We start from the raw sequence: 23,045 nt of genomic DNA, 5'->3' as shown, positions 1-23,045 counted from the left end.
TCTGTTACACTCAGGGGGGCTGTGATTCAGCAGCGCCCAACAGTGACAGCAGCACCCCGGTTGCTGCTGAGTTGACTCTGACTCGCGGCAACCCCATGTGTGTATCTCTGTGTATATTTATATATTTTTTAACCACAAATGATTTTGTTTTTTAAATTACAAGGTTAAGGTCTGGCAATACCAGACCTGTACCTCCATCAGTTGTACTGAGGGGCACCCACCCCGAGAGGGACACTGGCTCTCCAGTTTGCCCCAGCCCCTCCCAGCCAGCTTCCATCTTTTACAGCACCTGGCCGGCTTCTGTCTGCACATCATGTTGTGAGCCTGGTAAATAGCTGAGCTAAGATGACAGCCTTGAGGTTGAAGTCAGGAGCACACTCCGTCATTTAGAGAAGGTCAAACTGATACCAGCCTTTGGAGTGTCCTTTGCCACTTTTATTTGAAAAAGGATTTTCTTGAAAGTAATGGCCCTGCTAATGAAAATTGATTTTTGTTTCCAACAGTTTATTTTCCAGAGAACAAACACAGGGAACTCTTAAACATATGTGCTAATGGACGACAGCTCAGGCATGGAGAAATGAAATCAGGACCACTGGGGGAGAAGCATATTAGCCATTGGTCACAGCCATGTGCCTTTGACAGGGTCTCAGGGGATCTGTTGATCAGCAGCTTCCGTGTGGACTGAGCAGTGTGGGGAAGGGCACATCTCTGTGGTCTGTCTGGTCGCGCACCCCTTCCCTGACCCCAAGGCACCCTGCACCTGCAGCCTGGCCACGCACCCCTTCCCTGTACCCCATGGCACGCTGAGCCTGCAGCCTGGCCACGCACCCCTTCCCTGTACCCCATGGCACGCTGAGCCTGCAGCCTGGCCACGCACCCCTTCCCTGTACCCCACGGCACTCAGCGCCTGCAGCTGCCGTCGCCCTTATCACCTGGGCTTATACAAAAATTGTCTGTGAATTATCCACCTCCCCTTCCAGAACATGCCTCCCTTGAGGGCCGTATAAAACATCTACTGCAGGCTTACAATGTGCCAGGCGGAGTGCTAAGCACTTTCTGGGAATTAACTCACTGCATACTCTCAGGAAGCCTTTGAGGCGGCTATATTTCCCGTCCCCATTTTACAGATGAGAGAACTGAAGTGCAGAGACGCTTAGATCTTTGTCATTTATAAATTTGTTGAAGTATGCCTAAGCAGTGTAGCACTTGAGTGACTTAATTTTTATTACAACCACTTTATGGAACAATATACATTAGAGTGTAAATTACATATGTATACATTTTCACTGCTGTGCATGTCTGTTTACACAAATCACCTATGTGTACTCTATGGGTGATTTAAGGAATGTTCAAGGGCAATTAGAGACCAATTGGTTCTTTAATTTCTTCTTTGAGGCTATCAACAAAACTAACAACACCCATTTGCCAGATCCTTATTTTTTATTTTATTTCACTTTTTAAAAAATAAATAAAGCACCAAACCTGAAAACAAAACCTAATGCCGTTGAGTCAATTCCGACTCAAAGTGACCCTGTAGGATAGAGTAGAATTGCCCCATAATGTTTCCAAGGCTGCGGTCTTTAGAGAAGCAGGCTGTGACATCTTTCTCCCACAGAGCAGCTGGTGAGTTCCAACCACAGACCTTTCAGTTAGCAGCTGAGTGCTTTAACCACTGTGCTACCAAAAAAGTACAAAACCGTTGCCGTCGAGTCGATTCCGACTGATAGTGACCCTATGGGATAGAGTAGAACTGCCCCATAGGGTTTCCAAGGAGCGGCTGGAATGCAAACTGCCGACCTCTTGGTTAGCAGCCGAGCCCTTAACTCCTGGGCAGCCAGGGCTCCAGTGTGCCACCAAGGCTCCTTAAATAAAGCACTAGTGAACACATTTATCTATCTTGAAGCACGCATGGAATTGAAATTTTAAGTGAAATTGGTGGGTGCCATGGATTAAATTATGTCCTCCCCCCAAAATCTGTGTATCAGTTTGGCTGGGCCATGATTCCTGGTATTGTGTGATTTTCCTGTATGTTGTAAAATCCTGCCTCTATGATGTTAATGAGGGGGGATGGGCAGCAGGACTTAGTCTACAAGATTGGATTGTGTCTTGAGGCAATCTCTTTTGAGACGTAAAAAAGAGAAGCAGGCAGAGAGTGAGGGACCTTATGCCGCCAAGAAAGCAGTGTCAGGAGCAGTGTGTCCTTTGGACCCGGAAACCCTGTGCGAAGAAGCTCCTAGTCTGGGGGAACATTGATGAGAAGGCCGATGGAAAGAGAATGCCTTTCCCTGGAGCTGATGCCCTGAATTTGGACTTTCAGCCTATTAGACTGTGAGAAAATAAATTTCTCTTTCTTAAAGGCTTCCACATGTGATATTTCTGTTAGAGCAGCACTAGAAACCTAAGGCAGTGGGTCCCAAGGTCTATGCATGTAACAATTTAACAGATACATCCAATATTCTCTCCCCAGATGCTCTACCAGTTTACATTTGAGTGGAGAGAGCCCACTTCCCCACATCCTAATCCCTGATTTTTCAGATGCGTGTGTGTGTGTTTGCCAAACTAGAGGAAAAAAAGGTATCTTGTTGTTTTTATTGAGATGACATTCACGTAACATAAAACTATTTTAAAGTGAACAATTTAGTGACAGGACATCCACAGTGTTTGCAACCGTCACTTCTACCTAGTTCAAAAACGTGTTCATCACCCCAAAAGAAAACGTAAACCCATTAAGCAGCCACTCCTTATCCCCAGTCTCCACAGCCCCTGGCAACCGGTAATCTGATTTCTGTCTCTATGGATTTGTATCTTCTGGATGTTTCATATAAATGGAGTCGTATGCGAATTTTTGTGTCTGGCTCCTTAGCATTATGTTTTTGAGGTTCCTACGTGTTGTAGCATGTACCAACCAGTACTTCATTCTGTTCTATGACTGACGAGTATTCTGTTGTGTGAATATACTGTATATTCTGTTTATCCACTTGTCCACTGATGGATTGTTTCCACCTTTTGGCTATTGTGAACGGTGCTGCTATGAACATTTGTGTACAAGTATTTGTCTGAATACCTGTTTTCAATTCTTTTTGGGTACGTGTCTAAGAGCGGAATTGCTGGATCGCACTGTAATCCTACGTTTAACTTTGTGGGGAACTGCCAAATTGTTTTCCGCAGTGGTTGAACCATTTTACATTTCTACCAGCAATATATGAGGATTCCAATTTTCCCACATCCTTGCCAACACTTATTATTTTCCATTTTTTTGATCCCAGTTATCCCAGTAGTCATGAAGTGGTATCTGATTGTGATTTTAATCTGCATTTCTCTATTGACTAATGATGTTGAAAATCTCTTCATGTGCTTTTTGGCTATTTGTATATATTCTCCGGAGAAACATCTCTTCAAGATTTTTGTCCATTATTTAATTGAGTTGCTTGTCTTTTGGTTGTTAAATTATAGTAGTTCTTTGTGTATCCTGGATATTAGACTCTTATCAGATATATGATTTACAATTTTTTTTTTCCCATTCTGTAAAGAAAAAAAAAAAGTGTTTTTTTTTTTTTTAGGTTGTCTTTTTCTTGATAAAGTCCCTTGATTTACAAGGTTTCTTCATTGTGACTCTCAAGGTATCTACTTTCCATTTTTATACTTTTAACCCATTTAAAATTTAGTGTTTACATGGTTTTAAATATGGACCTGAACATTATTTTATCCCCAAATATCTGCTAGTTTTATGTGCTATCCTAATCCCTTTGGTTTGAAATGACTGTCTCATAAACTAAATTCCCAAATGTGCATGGGTGTCTTAAAAAAAAAAAAAGCCAAACCCAGTGCCATCAAGTCGATTCCGACTCATAGCAACCCTATAGGACAGAGTAGAACTTCCCCATAGAGTTTCCAAGGAGCTCCTGGTGGATTTGAACTGCTGACCTCTTGGTTAGCAGCTGTAGCACTTAACCACTATGCAACCAGGGTTTCCATGGGTGTCTTACTCTCTGTTTTATTCCATTGATCTGTCCTTCTCTTCCTGTGCTGAAACCACACTGTTTCAATTAATAGAACTTTAGAATAAATTTTGATATCTAGTATGGGAATACTCTTCTCTCATTATTTGTTAACAACATTGTCTTGGTTATTCTTATGCATTTCTTCTCTCATTTAAATTTATGAGTCAGATTGTCAAGTTTTTGGGTTGAATATGAAATTCATAAACTAATTTGGAAAGAATTGACTTCTTTACGAATTTGAGTCTTTTTGTCCATAAACACATCATGCCTCCCATTCAATCAGTGTATTTTCTCCAGTATAACTTTATGATTTTCTTGATGTAGATCTTGCATTTTTTGTGTTATTTGTGTTCCTGGGTATTTTATAATTTTGCTGCTATTGTTATATATTTTTTAATTTATTTCCTAATTGATAATTGCTGGTCTTTATGAAAATATTGATTCTGGATGGTCATTTTTTATTCTGGTTAAGTCACAGAACACTCTTAGTGGTGGTAATTGTTTTCAGTTTAATTTCTTGGATTTACAGGTAGACAGTCATATCGTGTGCACATAGTGAGAACTTTGTCTTTTCCATTCCAACTTCATGCCTCTTCTTTATCTAACTGTGTTGGCAGCACCCCTAGAGACTTTAGAAATGCTTGCTTTGTTCCTAGCATCTGAAGTCTCATCGTTCAGCATTTTGTGTTTTGTTACAGTAAGTCTCAATATTTATACAAAACTATAAAAAATTCATAAGTGGTATAACATGTGTTTTGGGTATAACATGTTTAAGGAACCCTGGTGGCATGATGATTAAGTGCTTGGCTGCTAACTGAAAGGTTGGTGGTTTGAACCAGGGTCAGATTACCCAATAAGCAAGGTACACACGGGTACTTGTGCTAAATCTACTAATCTGTAATGCATAATTTCACCTGTTTCTTGTACTTACTTACTAATCTGGGGTGCATAATTTCACCTGCTTTTCAGAAACAGAAGAAATTGTGCACCCCAGATTAGTAAGTAAGGACAGGTAAACCTGTGCATACCTTGCTTAATGTAAGCCCGTGGCACCTTGCTATCTGGTTAATCCACTCTGGTTCAAACCCCCCAGTGGCTCTATGGGACAAAGACTTGGTGATCTGCTCCTAAAAAGATCACAGCCTGAGAAACCCTATGGGGCAGTTCTACTCCGTCCCACAGGGTCACTATGAGTGGGAATTGACTCGATGGCACCCAATAATAACATAACATGTTTAACAACTACGTTTTAGAAAAGTTTAATTTCCGGACTTTTAAAGATATGTTGTTCTTAGACATTTTATAAAAATCACAAAGTAAGCATTATATTTCTTTTGCTTTACTTTTAAAATTTTTCAGATTTTAGTATTTGATAATTAGGCTGAAGGTCTGTGTGAATAGAACAATCACTAAAGTGCATTTATATAGGCTCACCTTTTAAATAGTGGACCACATAGAGGTGGCCTCATGATATGAAATATTACTGCAGAGGCCCCCATTAACAATGAAGAGTCCGTTCACACTCCCTTGTGTCTAAGCCCGGTGACCTTGTTTGTGGTATAGACTCACCTTCACCTGCCTGCAGTGACTTTAGCCCCCTCTGCTGTGGAAGAGCCTTAGCGTGCATTTCCGACTCTACTCCCAGCAGTTCTGCTCTTCTTGCTAAATGCACAGTGATGATCCAAGCAGCAGTAGGGGTGCTGAGTATCCCAACTGTGAAAAATTCTCCCGAAATGCCCCATTCTGCCATTTGGGTGGAAAAGCCTCTCCACGCTGCTGCCTTGCTCATCTCAGGGACTGTAGGAAGCGCCCCCAGGCTCTTCTTCCCCTTGGCCCCAGCGCCAGGGAGGTTTAATAAACTTCAAAGCTAATTTTGCTCCAGGCTCAGCTTTCTGCTGCAGACGTCTCTTGCCCATCAGCCAAGGACCAGTTCCTGGCTTCAGCTCAGCTGGCAACAAGCCTCCTATCGGCTTGTTAAATATGTCATAGTTCCTTGCCTTGTCGGATTTCTCTGGCCTGTTTAGCTGTTGCCTTTGCTGCCAGGTATTTTTGGAGGAAACCCCTCACTGTGGGGTGAGGGGCAGCCACATCCTCGAACAAGCGGAGGCAGAAGAGGACTGGGGTTCCAAGCATGGGATTTCGAGGCATTCGGACTTGGGCTGGAATTCCAGCTCCTTCACTTAGAAGCTGTGGGATGTTGGACAGGTCACTTAGCTTCTCTAAGCCACAGCTTCCTTATCTGTTAACTACAGTTAATCAGGCCTGCATATGCCGTGAGAAGTGAAGGAGACAGGGCCCACGATGCCCCCGTAACAGTGCCTGGCACTTCCATAACAGTGCCTGGCACTTCCATAAACATTACGATTTCACAGTTTTCAGTAATAAATTGAAACCTGGGGAATCACCTCCAATGAAAGAGACAGCAGTTCCTCTGCTGGGCCATAGGATTTTTGAGCATCCAGAGAACTCTAGCCAGAAAAGAGTGTCTGTGCTACGGATTTGCAGGGGAACTTGCAAAGTGGTGAGGTGCTCAAGGATCTTACTCTCAGAGGAAAACAACCAGAGGAGAAGCTTGGATGTGAGGCTTTTGCACTCACAAAATGTCACTGCTGAATGGCCCCTGGGCAGGAGAAAGGGGTGCGCCCCTACGGGCGAGCATCGCTTTGGCAGCTGCATGTGAGGCCTTGTCTATTGTAAAGATGCTCCTCTTCAGGACAGCCAGGTGACCGGCAAGAGTTGGGGGGGCTGGGTTGCTAGGCAACAGCTTTCTCATTTCCTGCAAAGGCCAAGAACAGCCTCACTCTCCTTACCCACATGCCTCTTCTCAGGCAAAGGCTACCTTTGGAGCATCCATGACAATTTAGTACTTCTTTCTGGCGGGGAGGGGGGACGACGTGAGGGAGATACGTGATCAGCCAGAAAGTGGAAACATCAAGCCCTATTGTTGGAAATGACATGGTTGGCATTTCCTTGCTTGCTTCTTGGGTATTTTTCTTACTGGTTTGCGTGAGGGTATGGGGTGATTTGCCTATTGGTCCCTAGCAGAACTGCGGGTGAAAGACCTGGGGGGCTGCAAAGTTTAGGTGTGATATCAAGGCTTGCTTCTTCTTTACTTTCAAATTTCAAGTGCTAGTGATAAAAAAGCAATTACTTGTTATCTTTTGTCGGGAAAGAAGATAAGCACCCAATCCACTTACGCTCCTCTTTGTTTTTACTGTCCTGTGTTTGTATAGTCTTAGAGGCTCCTGTGCCAGTGTCCAAGGAGTTGGTTGACTTGCCCAGTCCATCCCTCAGAAGCCTTCTGTTTTATGCTGGACACAAAGGCCATATGGCCAAGCGACCCTGAGCCTCCCAGCCTGGCCAGCCCACCGGTGGAATTTTCAGAGCCACCTTCAAATGGTAGACGCTTTTATCAGACTCTGGCAGGGCTACAAAAGAATTCAAGGGCAATTTTGTCTATAAAAACACAACAGAGCTTTTTCGCTGCTCGGCAGTAAATGATCTTAGGGTTTAGAGCTCAGAGCTGAAACCTTTACTTCCTTAAGCAGAATAGTGTAGCTGGGTGGACAGCCTTGGTTTTGGAGTGAGGCATGTTTAGTGTGAATTCCTGCTTCTTTGGGTGAGTTGCTTAACTGCTCTTAGCTGTGCTTTCTCGTCTGTATAATGCGGATAATTATAGCAATAATTGGGTGATTGTGAGGGTAAACTGAGATGGTACAATTCAAATCCCAATGCAGGGAGTAGGCATTCAGGAAACCAGGAGTCAGCTTCCATTTTCTGAAGTCCTGGGTAGAATCGAGACTGTGGCCTGGCTACTGAGAGTGGCAGTGGGGAGAATCTTAGACAATTTTGCTAAGACTGGGAGCTCTGCCTCCCGACCCTGCACTGCCTCCTGCCATCACTACCCTCAGTGGCCTCCGCCAAGTTCAAATTTGTACTAAGCATCTATGTATCAGTTTCCCTTGGCTGCTATAACAAATGACCACAAACTTAAAACTTTTTTTAAGTGGCTTAAAACTACATAAATGTATTCTCTCACAGTTCTGGAAGCCGGAGGCTCCAAATCAAGGTGCCAAGCTCTAGGGCTGTAAAGGAGAATCAGTTCCATACCTTCCTCCTAGCTTCTGCTGTTGCTAGCAATCTTTGGCGTTCCTTGGCTTGTAGACAGCTCACTCCAATCTCTGCTTCCATTGTTGTCATGTGGATTCTCCCTGCATGTCTCTCTATGTCTCTTCTCTTCTTATAAGGACAACAGTCATATAGCATTAGGACCCACTACTCCAGTGTGACCTCATGTGAACTGATCACATCTTTAAAGACCTTATTTCCAAACAAGGTCTTGATCACAGGTACAGGGGTTAGACTTGAACATATCCTTTTGGGGGATGGAGCTCTGGTAGCACAGTGATTAAGAGCTATGGTGAGCTATAGCTGCTAACCAAAAGATCGGGAGTTTGAATCCACCAGCCACTCCTCAGAAACCCTATGGGGCAGTTCTACTCTGTCCTATAGGGTAGCTATAAGTTGAAATCAACTCGACAGCAACAAGTTTGGTTTTTTGGTTTGGGGGATACAATTCAACTTACAGCAACCCACATCCTCAGTGTCCAACAGTGGAACTCACTGTCATAGGCCAAGAACCTGGTTCTTGATACCAGACTAAGGAGTCCCAGTGCAGTGCACCACAGAGAGGAGCCTTCCAGAAACCCACAACTTGCAGATGGGAAGGGGCATGCCTTCTTTCTCAGCTAAGTCCTTGTTTTAACCCTGTGGCCTTCAAAGGGCTGGGCCTTTGTTCCATACCAGTAGGGAAAACTTAGGCACCAATCAAGTCTCTTTCCACCTGTCATGTCAGGATGGATACTCTCGAGTGGTGACTCAGATTTTTCTCGGAAAAGAGAAACAACTGGCAGGAATTTGGGGATCACACCTAATGTGAGCCTTAGCGGGCAGGCACAGGAAACTCAAGGACAGCTATGCCTCCTACGGGATCTCATGGATCGTTGTTCCTGATGAGGAGGTTCTGAAGGAAAAAGCTCAAGTGAGGGGAGAGGGCTTCTCTGTTTCCACCAGAGTAGCTGTAGTTCTTTCACATTCCTTCTCTGTGCAAAGATCCAAGACAAAGAAAATTGAAAAAGAATTTTTTTACAATTATGTATGCTGTTGTTAGGTGCCATCAAGTCAGTTCTGACTCATTGCAACCCTATGTACAACAGAACTAAACGCTGCCTGGTCCTGCACCATCCCCACAGCCATTGTTATGCTTGAGCCCATTGCGGCAGCCGTTGTGTCAATCGGTCTCCTTGAGGGTCTTCCTCTTTTTCAGTGACCCTGCACTTTACCAAGCATGATGTCCTTCTCCAGGGACTGGTCCCTCCTGATACATGTCCCAATCATGATAAATGGAGAAAATATTGAAGTTGTCAAAGATTTCATTTTACTTGGATTCACAATCAGTGCCCACGGAAGCAGCAGTCAAGAAATCAAACAACAGGTTGCACTGGGCAAATCTGCTGCAAAAGACCTCTTTCAAGTGTTAAAAGGCAAAGATGTCACTTTGAGGACTAAGGTGTGCCTGAACCAAGCCATGGTATTTGCAGTTGCCTCATATGCATTCAAAAGCTACACAGTGAATAAGACCAAAGAAGAATTGATGCCTTTGAATTATGGTGTTGGTGAAGAATATTGAATATCTTTTTTTTAAATAAGTATCACTGCTCTTGTGTATTTACATTGCTGAAAACTCCCTCACTATTTTCTTTGCTTCTGGGACTTTCAGACACTGTAGTTGACTTTTGGAGGTCTGACCACACCTTCCTTCATGAAATCAGGGAAGGATACAGTGACAGTACACTTCAGAATTGAAAATTTTCTGGACCAAAATGAAACAGTGTGGCCCTTCTGATGAGTGTGGTGTCAGACACTGAGCAGGCAGCCTGATCCTAAGTTCCTTCCCTGGAGGTGGGAGCCATCTGTCTCTGCTCCCTGGAGGGAGGGAGGTACCGATGGTGGTGACTGTGACTCAGCCACGACTGACCTGATAGGGGCGTGGAAAGGCAGTGTCATCTTCCCGCCACAGGGATGCAAGATGTACAGGAGTTACCGAGCCTTCGGACCCTCCAGCTGCTCCCACTTCTGCCAACTTGCTGAGAAGGGGTTGGTGGGGAGAGGCAAGATTAAAAAAAAAGCCAAACCTGGAATTCATTTCTCATAAATTGATATTTTTGGTAGGAAAAAATGGTCATATGGACCAATGGCGTGATCATCTTTTCTTCCATTGGAAGAAAAGGGAAGATGTAGAAAAGCTGTCTCCATGGACAGCATGAGAGAGCTGGACTTGCTTCCTGGACTCGGTTTATGGCACCAGTGAGGCATTCTATGAAAGGAGGGACCGTGTTCCTCAAGCCCTGTAAAAGCCTGTGTTTGGGAGCATGTGCTCCAGCCAGATCCAGAGGATTTAGAAAATTGGAGAGAAAAATGCCCTGCCCCAGCTGTGAGAGCGTTACAGGGCAAGGGTTCCCAGCTCGGGACTAAGCCCTGCCTAGGTCTTACCTTCTTCTGACCAAGAATGGCCAGGAGAGGCTCAGAGGTTCCACACGAGCAAAGGTTTATTAGGGACAGAAAGAAAGTAAAAAGGCTCGTGAGGGAGAGATGGAGTGGGGTTTTCACCTCCGCTAGCCTCCAGTCTCTCCGTGAACGGAGGATTTCTTAGGGCTTATAAAAAGGCATTATCTTTATTCATTAGATGGGTGGAAATTTCCAGGAGAAGGGGAGGGATTATGAAAATCAAATGCTCGTGCAGTTGGAATCCAAGATGGATTTCCTCACAGATGTTGCTGGAACTAAGGTGGAGTCTGTCACAAAGGGCTGGGATGTCGAACAGGACTTATTCCGGGATGTTGCACGTGCATGTTGTCTCTGGATCTTGGTTCAGGTTCTGGCAAGGGATCTTTGTTCATGATTATCTCGTGTGGAAGGTCATTCATAGGTTACCTTGATTTTTACTTTGCATGCACTGCACCTGGTAGGGGACTTGAAAAACAACTCAGGAGGGTTATCAGTAATTTATAGCTGGTCAAGCATATAGGGATAGGAAATATGGCCCCTTATCTTGTCTAAGCACACCTGTTTGAGTGCCAGCAGTAAAAGTTATATGGTGGTCTGCACTTAGGTTTAGATTCCAAGAATACTGAGTCAAAGGCCTTTTAATTACAGCCAGCCTGATCTCTTGCCTGTCTCAAGAGGGCACTGTGGAGAACGGCAGATGTGACACTGAGGATGGAATAGCCGAGAAGAGAGGCCCAGAAATTCTCACACGACAAAAACAGAGAAGTGATTTGGGCACAAAACGTAGGCGTTCTGAGGCCAACATGGGAAGCACAGTGGGCAACACAACCAACCTGAGTTCAGCACAAGCAGGTAGGCGCCCCAGCCTCAAGGGCCAGGCAGGGCCTGGGTGGGATGGGACCTGCCCTTTGGATGTCTGAGGTAGACATCTTTTCGATGGAAACTGATCTAATTGGGGAAAGAAGGAAATTATTCGGCCGGGGGGTGTACATGAGCCTGGTAGCTCTGGGTGAGGGTAAAGGAAAGAGAGCCAGCAGACATCTCCCTCTCAGAATGGGCTGTTTTCTTTCCTCCTCCCTTTTCTTTCTATATCGATGTGTCTTGGGAACCGTGGTAGGATCTGGCCCAAGCCCTTACAGGAGCCCTGGACTCACCATCTGAACACCCCAGGTTGGGTTCACCTCTGGAGACCCAGCACTTGTAATACACTCCAGTTGAGCCAGCACTCGATTAGCTTTTATACCTATGGGCAGCTTCCATTTCTTAGCTTCCGCTGTGTGCCAGGCTCTTGTGCTAAGAGCTTTCTGCGCAGTCAACAATTCCATAAGGGGAGTGTGACGATCATTCCCACATTACTGATGGGAGACAGGCTTGAGAGGTTAATGTATCAGAAGTCAAAGTTGGGTTCAGGTCCACAGCCCTCTAAGGTCCAAGTTCAGGCCTCATTGCCTCGTCTCCCCAGCCCTCAGACTAGATAGTGGGCATACAGAGGTACGGACCTCTGCCCCACAGCAGGTGACAACCTGGCCAGGGTAACAACCACCCCCAATCATTGTAATACAATGTGGACAGGAGCTATTCCAGGCTGTGGGAATGTTTTCTTAGAAGGACTTGAGAGTTTACCCTGCCAGGTGAGGTAGAAAATGCTGAACCCACTTTGCAGATGAGGAAACCAAGAGAAGGTAAATGGCTTGTTCAGCTTCACACAGCTAGTCCATGGTGGAAGGTCCCTGGGTAGCGCAAATGATTTGCACTCAACTTCTAACCCAAAGGTTGGTAGTTCGAACACACCCAGCAGCACCGCAGAAGAGAGGCCTGGTGATCTGCTTCTGTAAATGTTACAGCCAAAACACCTCAATGGGGCAGTTCTGCTCTGTCACGTGGGGTTGCCATGAGTTGGAATCGACTCAGTGACAAGGGGTTTGGTGTTTTGGTTTAGTCCCTGATGGGGCTGGCCTTGAGCACAGGTCACTTTGGTATGTTTCCATGGCAACATTGCTGACCTCCAATCAGAAAGCATTTCCCATGATTTCCCATGATCCTGCACTTCTTTTGCTCAGATGGGTTTGCTGCCATTCCTCAGAAGAGCTCTTTAGGCTAGCATTTTACTCTTCGTTCAAGTTCATGTTCAGCCCCACCCAGCCCTGCTGCACTTGTTTTTCAAGCAGTAAGAGCTGCCCTTCTCTGCGCTCTTCCCAAGCAGCCTTATTTAATTCTTTATTTTGTGTCTCAAAATTGTATGTTCTTAGGCTCCTAAACCTCCCCACAGTGCTAAGAGTGTATTCTCCCTCTCGTCGTCTGCGCATCTGGAGGTGCTAAATCTCCGTGCTTGCTCCTTTTCCCACATTCTTGAGACCTGGTGGGCCCACCGTTGGTGGCTTCTCAGGCACAGCTCCTTCCCTGCCGCTTTACAAGTGAAAAAGAAGGAAGCCCAACGCTGGGGAGCTGGCAGGAAAACTGTAATTACTGAAGCTAATGCTTCGTTTCTCTCTAAAGTTCAAGTTCATTAGTGAAACTTCCTTTATCTTGTCATTCTAGTTTCTGGTTTTTGATGAGCTGGTACTTATTTTGCAATCAACAGTAAAAATGTTGAATTATGATAATAACTAGCATCATTAACTTTTGCTAGAATGTTAAGCTGCATATAAGATATACTAGGGCAGGGATTTCTCTATTTTGCTCATTGCTGTGACCCCAGGGCCTAAACCAGTGCCTGGCCCATGGTGGTTGCTATATAAGTACCATATTTTTTCACAGATAAGGCACCCACACAATTCATATGCCAACACATATAATGCACAGCATAGCTCGCTTACAAAAATAGCGCAGGGGGTTGTTTCATTGGCAAAAAAAGTATAATGTGCATGCTATTTGTATAAAGTACAGGTACATAAAGAAATGCATTTTTCTGGCTATTTCTCATATGCCAGGCAATGTGCTAAGGGTTTTCCATGCGTCTTCTTTTAGTTCTCATAACAATCCAATGAAATAGATATTGTGATCCCTGTTTTGCAGATGGGGAAACTGAGGCACAGACTTGTCAAGCTAGATTTAAGCCCATGTCTGTGGGACTCCAAAGAACATTCTTGTCAACTCCATGGTATAGTGCTTCCATCGCTGAAGGTCTGTAGGTATGAGTCTAAGAATCACCACTGTTCCTTTCACTCATGGAGAGAGACGGGAAGTATTATTGAGCATCTTTTTCCTAGAGCTGCTATAAAAATACAAATAACCCAATTTAAAAATGAGCAAAGGATCTGAATAGACATTTCTCCAAAGAAGATATGCAAATGGTCAGTAAGCACATGAAAACATACTCAACATCATTTGTCACTGAGGAAGTCAAAACCACAATGAGCTGTCACTTGAGACCCACAAAAGTACCTGTAATAGAAAAGACGGACAATAACAAGTGTTGGTGAGTGTCATGGATTGAACTGTGTCCCCCAGAAATATGTGTATCAACTTGGTTAGGACATGATTCCCTGTATTGTGTGACTGTTCACCATTTTGTCATCTGGTGTGATTTTCCTGTGGGTTATAAATCCTGCCTCCATGATGTTGATGAGATGGGATATAGTGGCAGTTATATTAATGAGGCAGGACTCAAACTACAAGATTGGATTGTGTCTTGAGTCAATCTCTGTTGAGATACAAAAGAGAGAACTGAGCAGAGAAACATGGGGACCTCATACCACCAAGAAGCAAAGCTGGGAGAATAGCATGTCCTTTGTACCCGGGGTCCCTGTGCTGAGAAGCTCCTAGTCCAGGGGAAGATTGATGACAAGGACCTTCCTCCAGAGTCTACAGAGAGAAAAAACCTTCCCCTGGAGTTGAAGCCCTGAATATGGACTTCTAGCCTACTAGACTGTGAGGGAATAAACTTCTGTTCGTGAAAACCATCTACTTGTGGTATTTCTGTTATAGCAGCACTAGGTAACTAAGACAGTGAGGATGTGGAAAAATTCAAACCTTCATACAATGCCGGTAGGTAGCATTTTAAACTGGTGCAGTCACTTTGGAAAACGGTTTGCAGTTCCACAAAAATTAAACATAGGGTCACCACATGACCTGGTAATTCCACTCCTAGGTAAATACCCAGGAAAAATGAAAACGCATGTCCGTGCAAAAACTTGTACACAAACGTTCACAGCAGCATTCTTCTGAACAGCCTACAAATGGGAACCACCCGAATGTCCACGAACTGATGAGTACACACAGAGAGCGGTGTGGCCATATGATGGAGTAATATTTGGCAATATAAAGGAACAGATACAGGGATCTGATGCGTGGATGAACCTTGAAAATATGCTAAGTGAAAGAAGGCCTGTGCAGAAAGAAGGCCACATGTTGTATGATTCCATTTATATGAAAAGTCCAGAATAGGCAAATTCACAGAGACAGAAAGTAGATTAGTGGGTGCAGGGGCTGGGGGGTCCAAGGGGTACTGGGAGTGACTGCTAATGGGTACAGGGTTTCTTTGGGGGATGGTGAAAACGTTCTAGAATTAGATAGGGGTGGTAGATGCATAACTTTGTGAGTATACTAAAAACCATTGCACTGTAAGCTTTCAGTGGGTAAATTATAAGGCCTGTGTGTTGTATCTCAGTAAAGCCGCTGTGTTAAACCACTGTAGAGAGAACAGCTCTGCCAGACAGAGGAGGCGCGGTGAGAAGAGAATGGGGCTGAGAGGCCGAGATCTGGGGTCTTTGTTTACCTTGCCTGTGCAAACCTGCCTCGGGCCCCATCCTAGCTGGGGGCTTCTGTGGCAAGCCCCGGCCCTCTGAGCCCGTTTCTGTTTTTTGTTTAGTGGTAGGTGTGGACAAGCTGATGTCTAAAGCGGCCTTTGATTTGTATGCTCTGATAGCTTTGAGGGGACTCAATTTTCCTGGCTCTTGGCTTTTGGCTCTTGCCTAAGTTTCCCAGTTAATGTCGAGTTGATCCTGACTCATGGTGACCCCGTGTGTATCAGAGCATAGCTGTGCTCCACAGGGTTTCCCGTGGCTGAATTTTCAGAAGTAGATCACCAGGCCTTTCTTCGAAGTTGTCTCTGGGTGGACTGGAACCTCCAAACTTTCAGTTAGCAGCTGAGTGCGTTAACCCTTTGCACCATCAAGCGGTTTTCTTTGCCTAAATTTAGAGTCTGCCATTTGCTCCACAGGAAAAAGGTGTGTGGCCGTCTGCTTCGGTCAAGATTTCCAATTTGGAAACCCTTTTTTTTTTATGGGGCAGTTCTGCTCTGTCCCACAGGGTCGCTGTGAGTATACAGGGTGTAGAGCAGGAAGGACTAGTAGAGGACAAGGTTTGCTGGGATGTTTGAGCCATTAAGCATCAATAATGAAACAGAAACAAAAAAGCCCAAAGCAAAACGGAAAACACAAGAGGGGAGAATAGCCACCTTCTTCTCATTGTCCTGCCTGGCTGATGAGCCGTGTTCAGTTCTGGAAAGAGGCCACTTTTGTGCTCTAAGTAGGGATGGAGGATAATGGCAGTCGTGTGTGTGAGCATCTCTGAGCTGAGGTTTTCCTTTGATGCTGGATTCTCAGATCCGGTCTGGTGACAACGGCTCTCCCAGACCCCCAATGTGCAGTGTGTGGCTAATGGCTCTTATCATGAGGGATTTATGACTCGGCTTTCAGCCGCTGTACCCGACTTGTTTGTCCATCCACAGCAGAGACTGTCATCTCTGCAGGCTCCTGCTCCAGGCCCAGACACGCCGCTCCAGCCAACCCAGCTGCGCGAGAAATGAGAAGCCACACAAACGCAAGACACAAGCTATACCGCTCCGTGTGGAAGAGACAAATGCCATCCTGACATCTTATGAAAACACTTCTGTGTTGTGTTTATGTGATGCGCCCTGAGCTGACAGCAGGAGTAGCTTCTCACTCCCCCCGAAGCAGGGCTCCGAGGCTGGCTGGAGGCAGCTCAAGGCTCCCCTTGGCAGAAGGCTTCTAAGAAGGTTCAGTCCTCTTCCTTATGAGTGCTTGTTACCCAGCCCTGAACTCAAAGCCGGCAATGAGTCCTTGCTCACCCTCACCCCAGCTAATGAGTCTGCTCGTTGGATCCTGCTGCAGCTGCTGATGTTAGGGTCCTGGTATTCTGCCCCCACCTGTGAAGGCAGAAATGGTCACCTCTTAAATCAAGGCCACCGTAACTTTGAATACAATGTCATCATGACTCTTGTACAATGAGCTTGGAGATCATTGTTGTTGTTATGTGTCCTCGAGCTGGCCCCCAACTCATGGCGACCCCGTGCACAACAAACTGAAACTTGCCGGATCCTGTGCCATCCCCATGATCGGCTGTGGATTGGACTGTTGTGATCCGTAGGGTTTTCACTGGCTGATTTTCAGAAGTAGATCACCAGGCCTTTCTTCCTAATCTGTCTTAGTCTGGAAGCTCCACTGAAACCTGTTCTGCTTTGTAGCCACATGCAGGTCTCCTCCGCTGGAAGACGTGTGGTGGCTGTGCCTGTGGTGCATTGGCTAGGAGTCAAACCCAGGCCTCCAGCATGGAAGGGGAGACTTCTACCCCTGAACCACCACTGCCCTGCCTCCTTGAAGAAGAGGAGGACACACTGGTGCACTTCTCCACCCCAGGGAAGCAGAAGCTCCAGTGGGAATGTGCACTATCTCACACACATACCCCTCACATGCCACCAAGGCCTTGGAGACGTGCCAGCAAGGACAAGTCCCCTGGGCCCAGCTAGAGGTGGCTGCCACGCTGCCCCTGCACACTCCTCATTTCTCTGACAGGGAAGCTGAGGCCCAGAGGAGGGGCTGCCCTGCTCTTGGTCACAGCACAGTTTGTGGCTGGGTTGGGTCTGGGACCCAGAGTCCTGCATGCCTGTCTGGACTCTCCCCCTCACATCACCGGTGTCTCTTTTAAGGCAGAAGCCTCATCGTACAACTCTCCTCAAGCTGCCCCTTGCTCCCACTCCCCTGTCCTGCTGCCCATGCTGGGCCCCGGCTCAGGCCAGGCTGTAAGTCTCTGCTCTGGCCTGAAGCCCTGGGAATCCCAGCTGAACTTTCCACTCGCACAGCCCCTGGTCTTCTCACTTGGGCTTCTTCCCAGCTCTGCCAGTGGGGGCACAGCACTCTCTTCCTCTCTCAGGAAACCTCAGTGAAGGTGCTTGGGCTTCATGACAGGGATGGCCTCTGCCTAGTCTGTCAAGGATGTAAAATAAGCTATTCCCATCCCTGGGCACGTGGACACGCAGGAAGGAAGGGGTTGTTTTTAACGATGGAGTTACCATTACTACTGAATGTCGCCTACCCATGGGTCTATCTCTTTGCCCTGCCTAGCTCTCAAAAAAACAGTAGTGCTTGCTAAGTATTAGAAAATCTTAAAACACCTAAACACTCTAGTGCTTGCTAGGAAAATATTGTATGATAAGACCAGGACAGGACAGTGGAATGAAAGGCGAAAGACACCCCTAAAAGGGAACATCGAATCCCCATTGCACTGGAAAGGGTACCTTCACGTGTGTCACTTGTCTGTAGACTATAAACTCTTCACAGGTGGGGACTCTGCTCTATTCACCTTTGTTACCCCACGCCTAGCTCAGGACCTCAAGAGGTCAGGTTCTCTGGAATCATTGGCTGAATGGAACACGATCACGTGAATGCCACGCACGCGGCATGGTGGTTTGCCAAGTGCTTCCGCACACATCCTCTGCTTGGTCATCACCACAGTCCTGGAGGTCAGTCCTCCAGAGGAGCCTATGGGGCAGGGGGCCACAGGACAGGCAGAGCTGGGATGCCATGCCCCAGAGACAGAGGGCCAGAAGGCTAACACTCAAGGTTCAGGAGTCTCAGAATACATCTAGAGCCCAAGTGCTGCACTGTTCAGTGAACAGGCTTTTTAAACATCTTTATCACGCACTGTTATCTCTCTGAGAGAGATGGAAATTATACATAAAACTGTGGGTAATAACGATTCCATTTTTTGAGGGTCTGTGAGGTGCCAGGCACAGCACTGAGCCGTGAAAATCTTCATCCCAGCCCGATGGTGCACGTCAGGTTCCTCTTCTCTAGAGGAACAAACCGAGGCTGGAGGACTTGTGACTTGTCCGACGCCAGAGCGTTAGAATGTGGCAGAGCCAAGCATCACTGAAGTCTGACGCCAGCAGCCAGGCTGCTTGGTCAGCTGACTTTACGGAGCTTCAGAGGGGATGTCTTCAGGGCCTTTAGATATTGTCCCTCTTCTACGTTACCTTTACCTTTTCTATACGTTCAGTGGTCATTAGTATTGAAGATTCTCAGCTTTACGGCTTGTGGATGCATGTCCCTTGGTAAATTACTTAAACGAGGCTCAGCTTCCTCATCTGTAAAATGGGGGTAATAATAGTTTCCATCAAAAAATGCAGGTTGAGCGGTAAATGATGTAACACTTGTGTGGCTCTTACCCGATGTCTGTCATGCTGTGAACATGCAATATATTTTAGCCACCATGACGTGATAGCCTCACTGACCAGACTCAAAGAACCTGGGTGTTATTCAGTTACATTTACACTTGGTCCAATGTTTCTAAAACTGCTTACAAAGGCACTGTCCTTTGCATTGTTTTACCTGTTGCTGTCAAATCCCACTCACAGTGACTCTATTGCATTGTGTAAGACCCCTTATATAGAATAGCCCACGCTGCTATAAGTGTCTTATCACAGGGCATAAAACTTCTCTCCTTATTAAACGGTGTATTTCATTTTAAAGGCACCCAGTTATACAATTGATCAGGTCTCCCATCGGTGCTAGCTGTTGGAAACCAGCCGTAAGTTAGATCCATCTGTACCAGCGCCACCTTTACAACAGGTGTTTTGGTTCACACATTTCTCCCCTTCATTATTTGCCTCTTTTATCATGGTTTGACTGGTTATTATCCGAGTGGTTAATTATAACCTATCTCAAACTTGGTTGGGCATAAACTATGAAACAGCGCTCATTATAATTTAGTGTCAAAGGTGTTTTATTAAATTGTATGAAAAGCCATTGTTCGTGTAATAGCTTGTGTGGTAAACAGACAATCGTATTGCCCAATTTTCTGGATAAAACTGGTTTGCAAAAATAGGCTGGTAATGCATATTATAAGTAGGTTAGAGAAATCAACATTGCGACGTTATTGGAACAGATTTCAGTGCTAAGGAAACTTTAAACACACTAAAATGTTTTTTGGCAAGGGACCCAGTAGCATCCAAACAGGGTAAAAAAATAAAGTACTGAGATATTGGGGAGAAAGAGGAGAACTTTGTATTTGACTGTAGACCGTGGATAAAATAGATCTTTGTCTCATATCTCTCTCACAGTGCTCCGCAAAAAATCGTTTAGACAGTGCTCATGAAAACATTTGCTAGTTGCCAAAACAGCCTCAGATATGAAAGTCAAGGTGATGATGGCAATTACCGCTAACAAGAAATGGTGCCAGGATGGCCTCACGCGGCTCTCCACCACCCGGCCCAGTGGTCGCCGTGCAAACATTCCGGTGACTTCCTCACACTGTAGAACTTCTTGATGTTCTTCAGCCAGGGACAGAAGGTTGGGAGCCTGGCTCGTTCTGAGAGCAGTTACAGCTGTCAGCTGTGGCTATTTTTTCTCTCGTTTAGTCAGACACATCCTTGTCGTTAAAGACCTTTGAAATGGAGTGAAATGTCTTTGAAACATCAGTGGAATGTGATCAAACTGTCTGAGGAAGGTATGTTCTGATTTTTTCCCACAGGTGTAACTCTTACCGAAATATGAAATATTATGTTCATTGGGTCCACATTCAGCGAGTGTCTTCCGGTGGCTAGCCACCACGCTAGGCACTGGGGCGGAGCAGGGATGAACAAAACGTTTCTAAAGACCCCGGTCAAGTTGAGGAGACAGAATCATGGGCAGGTAATCACGGAGCCATGTAGTAGGGGCACACGGTCCTGAGGGCCTGGCTCCATCACAGCGTGAGTTGAGTGTGGCTGAGGGGTGAAATCCAGAAGCACTTCCAAGAGGAGGTGATCTGGAGCTGTCTCAAGGGCAAGGAGTTAGGAGTTAGCCCAAAGGGCAAGGTAGGAAAAGCCGCACTAGAGGACAGAGACAGAGATATTTGAATGGGGCACACCTGGGAAGCAGGGTACCCTTTACTGTCGAGTTGATTTCAAATCATGGTCACCCCACGTGTTACGGAGTAGGACTGCTCCACAGGGTTTTAGTGGCTGTGATATTTATGGAAGCAGGTCTCCAGGCCTTTCTTCTGTGGTGACACTGGGTTGGTTAGAGCCACAAGCCTTTCAGTTAGTAGTATCTCAAGGATTCTTTCCTGGACTCCTTGGACCCGGAGAGCCCCAGGATGGCCCCAGGCAGCTCAGTAGCCTCCGTATACATGTGCAGAGTTTCACAGGCCCTGTTCTGGGGCAGAAAATATCCCTTTCATTAGATTTTTCAAAGGAGCATTTTTTTTTTTTTATGTGACACCCACGAGGTCACAAACTGGTAGATGTAAAAAGTATTTTTGGGAACCGACAGGAGAGGAGGCAGGAGGGTCACCAGCTTGATTGTGGCCTTGCTGAAACCAGGCAGTAGCTGGAAGACCAGCCAGAGAGGAAGGAGTAGAGCCTTTTTTAGAAGAGAAAACAGGCCTGGCTGTCAGCTGGAGGCCAGGGAAAGGGAGACGGTGGAGGTGACTCCTCAGCCTCTATGGTGGGTGATGGGGGGTGGTGACTTCTCACCAAAATAATGAGCATGGGGGAGCAGGGGAGCTTGACAGGAGTTAGTCGGTTCCCATGCAAAACAGCTGAGTTTGAGGCGCCTTGGAGGCAGCTGGCTCTAAGGGTTCGTGCTCCCTGAGGAGATGGGATATGGATTATTTCCTGCCTTGCAGTGGTCTGTGGAGGGAGCGGAGGCCAGGGTGTGTCTGAAATTAGATGAGAGGGTGGAGAGAGAGAGCAGAGGGGTCAGGGAGGAAGCCCACAAAAGAGACTGAGATGCATAGCTAAGAGGTGGGAAGACAGTGGGGAGGCCACGTTGTTCCAGAAGGCGAAGAGATAAGATTCTTCAGAGGAACTGGGCAGTCACCAGGGACAAATCTCAGAGATGAGAGTGCTAATTCAAATCTAAACAGTGATTCTCTATGAGAACCATCTATTTCAAGATACTAAAAGGGGGTATCCTTAAAGATCTGCTGAAAATCACACACTCTAAGACTGCAAGGAGCCCTGGTAGTGTACTGGTTAGAGGCTCGGCTGCTAACGAAAAGGTTGGCAGTTTGAACCTACACAGCCACTCTGCAGGAGAAAGATCCGGTGATCTGCTTCCGTAAAGATGACAGCCTAGACAATCCTGTGGAGCAGTTCTCCTCTGTCACGCGGGGTCACCACGAGTCAAAAAACAACTTGACCGCACTTTTAAGGGAAGGCACTGTCTCTGCCCTGTTGAGAACCACAGAACTGCCCCATAGGGTTTCCAAGGAGCTCCTGGTGGATTCAAACTGCCAAGCTTTTGGTTAGCAGCCTTAGCTCTTAACCATTACGCCACCAGGGTTTCCATGAAAATAAGTAAACTTACTAAATTAACTGAAGGCTTGAGTTTTGGTCATTTACATTTTATGTGGTGAATTATTTATTAGGCAATACACAGTGCTGCTCATCTGCTATTATTGCCCAGACAATTCAAGCCAGTACTGGATGCTGTGCGGGAGTGTATATAATTCCTTACTCAAATCCCCTGCTTCCCGTAATATGTGATTTGCTCTTCTCTAAATGTGCTGGGTTTTTCTGCTTTTATACTTGTAGTAGCTGAATGGTGCCTCCCAAAAATATATGTCTACATCCTAATCCCCGGAACCTGTGACAATTAGTTTATATAGTAATAGGGTGAACATTACCTTACATGGTGAAGATGTGATTAAGTTTAGGATTTTGAAAGGAGGAGTTTACGCTGGATTATTCTGGGCCCTGGCTCCAATGGCAAGTGGCCTTATAGCAGTAAGGCAGAGACAGGAGATGAGGGGGCCATGTGACCAAGGAGGCAGAGATTGGAGTGAGGAAGGCCCAGGTTCCCCTGTACCCCCAAAGCTGGAGGAGGCAAAGAAGGATGCTCCCCTAGAGCCTCCGGAGGGAGCAAGGCCCTGCCGACACCTCGGTTTTGGACTTCTGGCCTCCAGACTGTGAGAGAATCCATTTCCGTTGTTTTAAGCCACCTAGCCTGTGGTAGGAGCCCTGGTGGCACAGTGTTTAAGAACTTGGCTGATAACCAAAGCGTCGGTCGTTCAAATCCACCAGCTCCAATTCATGGGGGTTTTCCAATGGCGGGCAGGCCTTGGGTGATTTGGAAGGCCTTGGAGGGGGGCTGAGGAGGCTCTCCGAGGTGCAGCAGGACGGGACAATGGACCCCGGGCAGACGTCCTGTGTGAGAGCTGGTTGGTGCAGCTGCCAAGGCCGCCCCATGGAGGGACCATGGGGACGGTCCAGCCGCCTCCTGTCCTTGCACCAGGAGCCCTTCTAGAAACCAC

The 23,045-nt window shown here is 46.2% G+C and overlaps 1 protein-coding gene across 5 annotated transcripts in view; it reads left to right on the top strand.

The window, feature by feature from the left end:
* The window catches only part of C16H10orf90 (chromosome 16 C10orf90 homolog), a 223,035-nt gene that overhangs the window by 122,103 nt on the left and 77,887 nt on the right, over nt 1–23,045 (top strand). The window contains exon 2 of one of the 5 annotated variants that reach the window (XM_049855213.1): nt 11,217–11,420. The exons of the other annotated variants lie outside the window; for them this stretch is intronic. Coding sequence (XP_049711170.1) covers nt 11,372–11,420 — 49 coding nt within the window. The 5' untranslated portion in view covers nt 11,217–11,371. The remainder of the gene's footprint in view (nt 1–11,216; nt 11,421–23,045) is intronic. 5 annotated transcript variants of the gene reach the window in all.

The sequence above is a fragment of the Elephas maximus genome, chromosome 16 (assembly GCF_024166365.1).
Source record: "Elephas maximus indicus isolate mEleMax1 chromosome 16, mEleMax1 primary haplotype, whole genome shotgun sequence".
NCBI lineage: Eukaryota > Metazoa > Chordata > Mammalia > Proboscidea > Elephantidae > Elephas > Elephas maximus.
The sequence above is the reverse complement of the archived record's forward strand: the minus strand, read 5'-3'. Positions and strand labels throughout refer to the sequence as shown.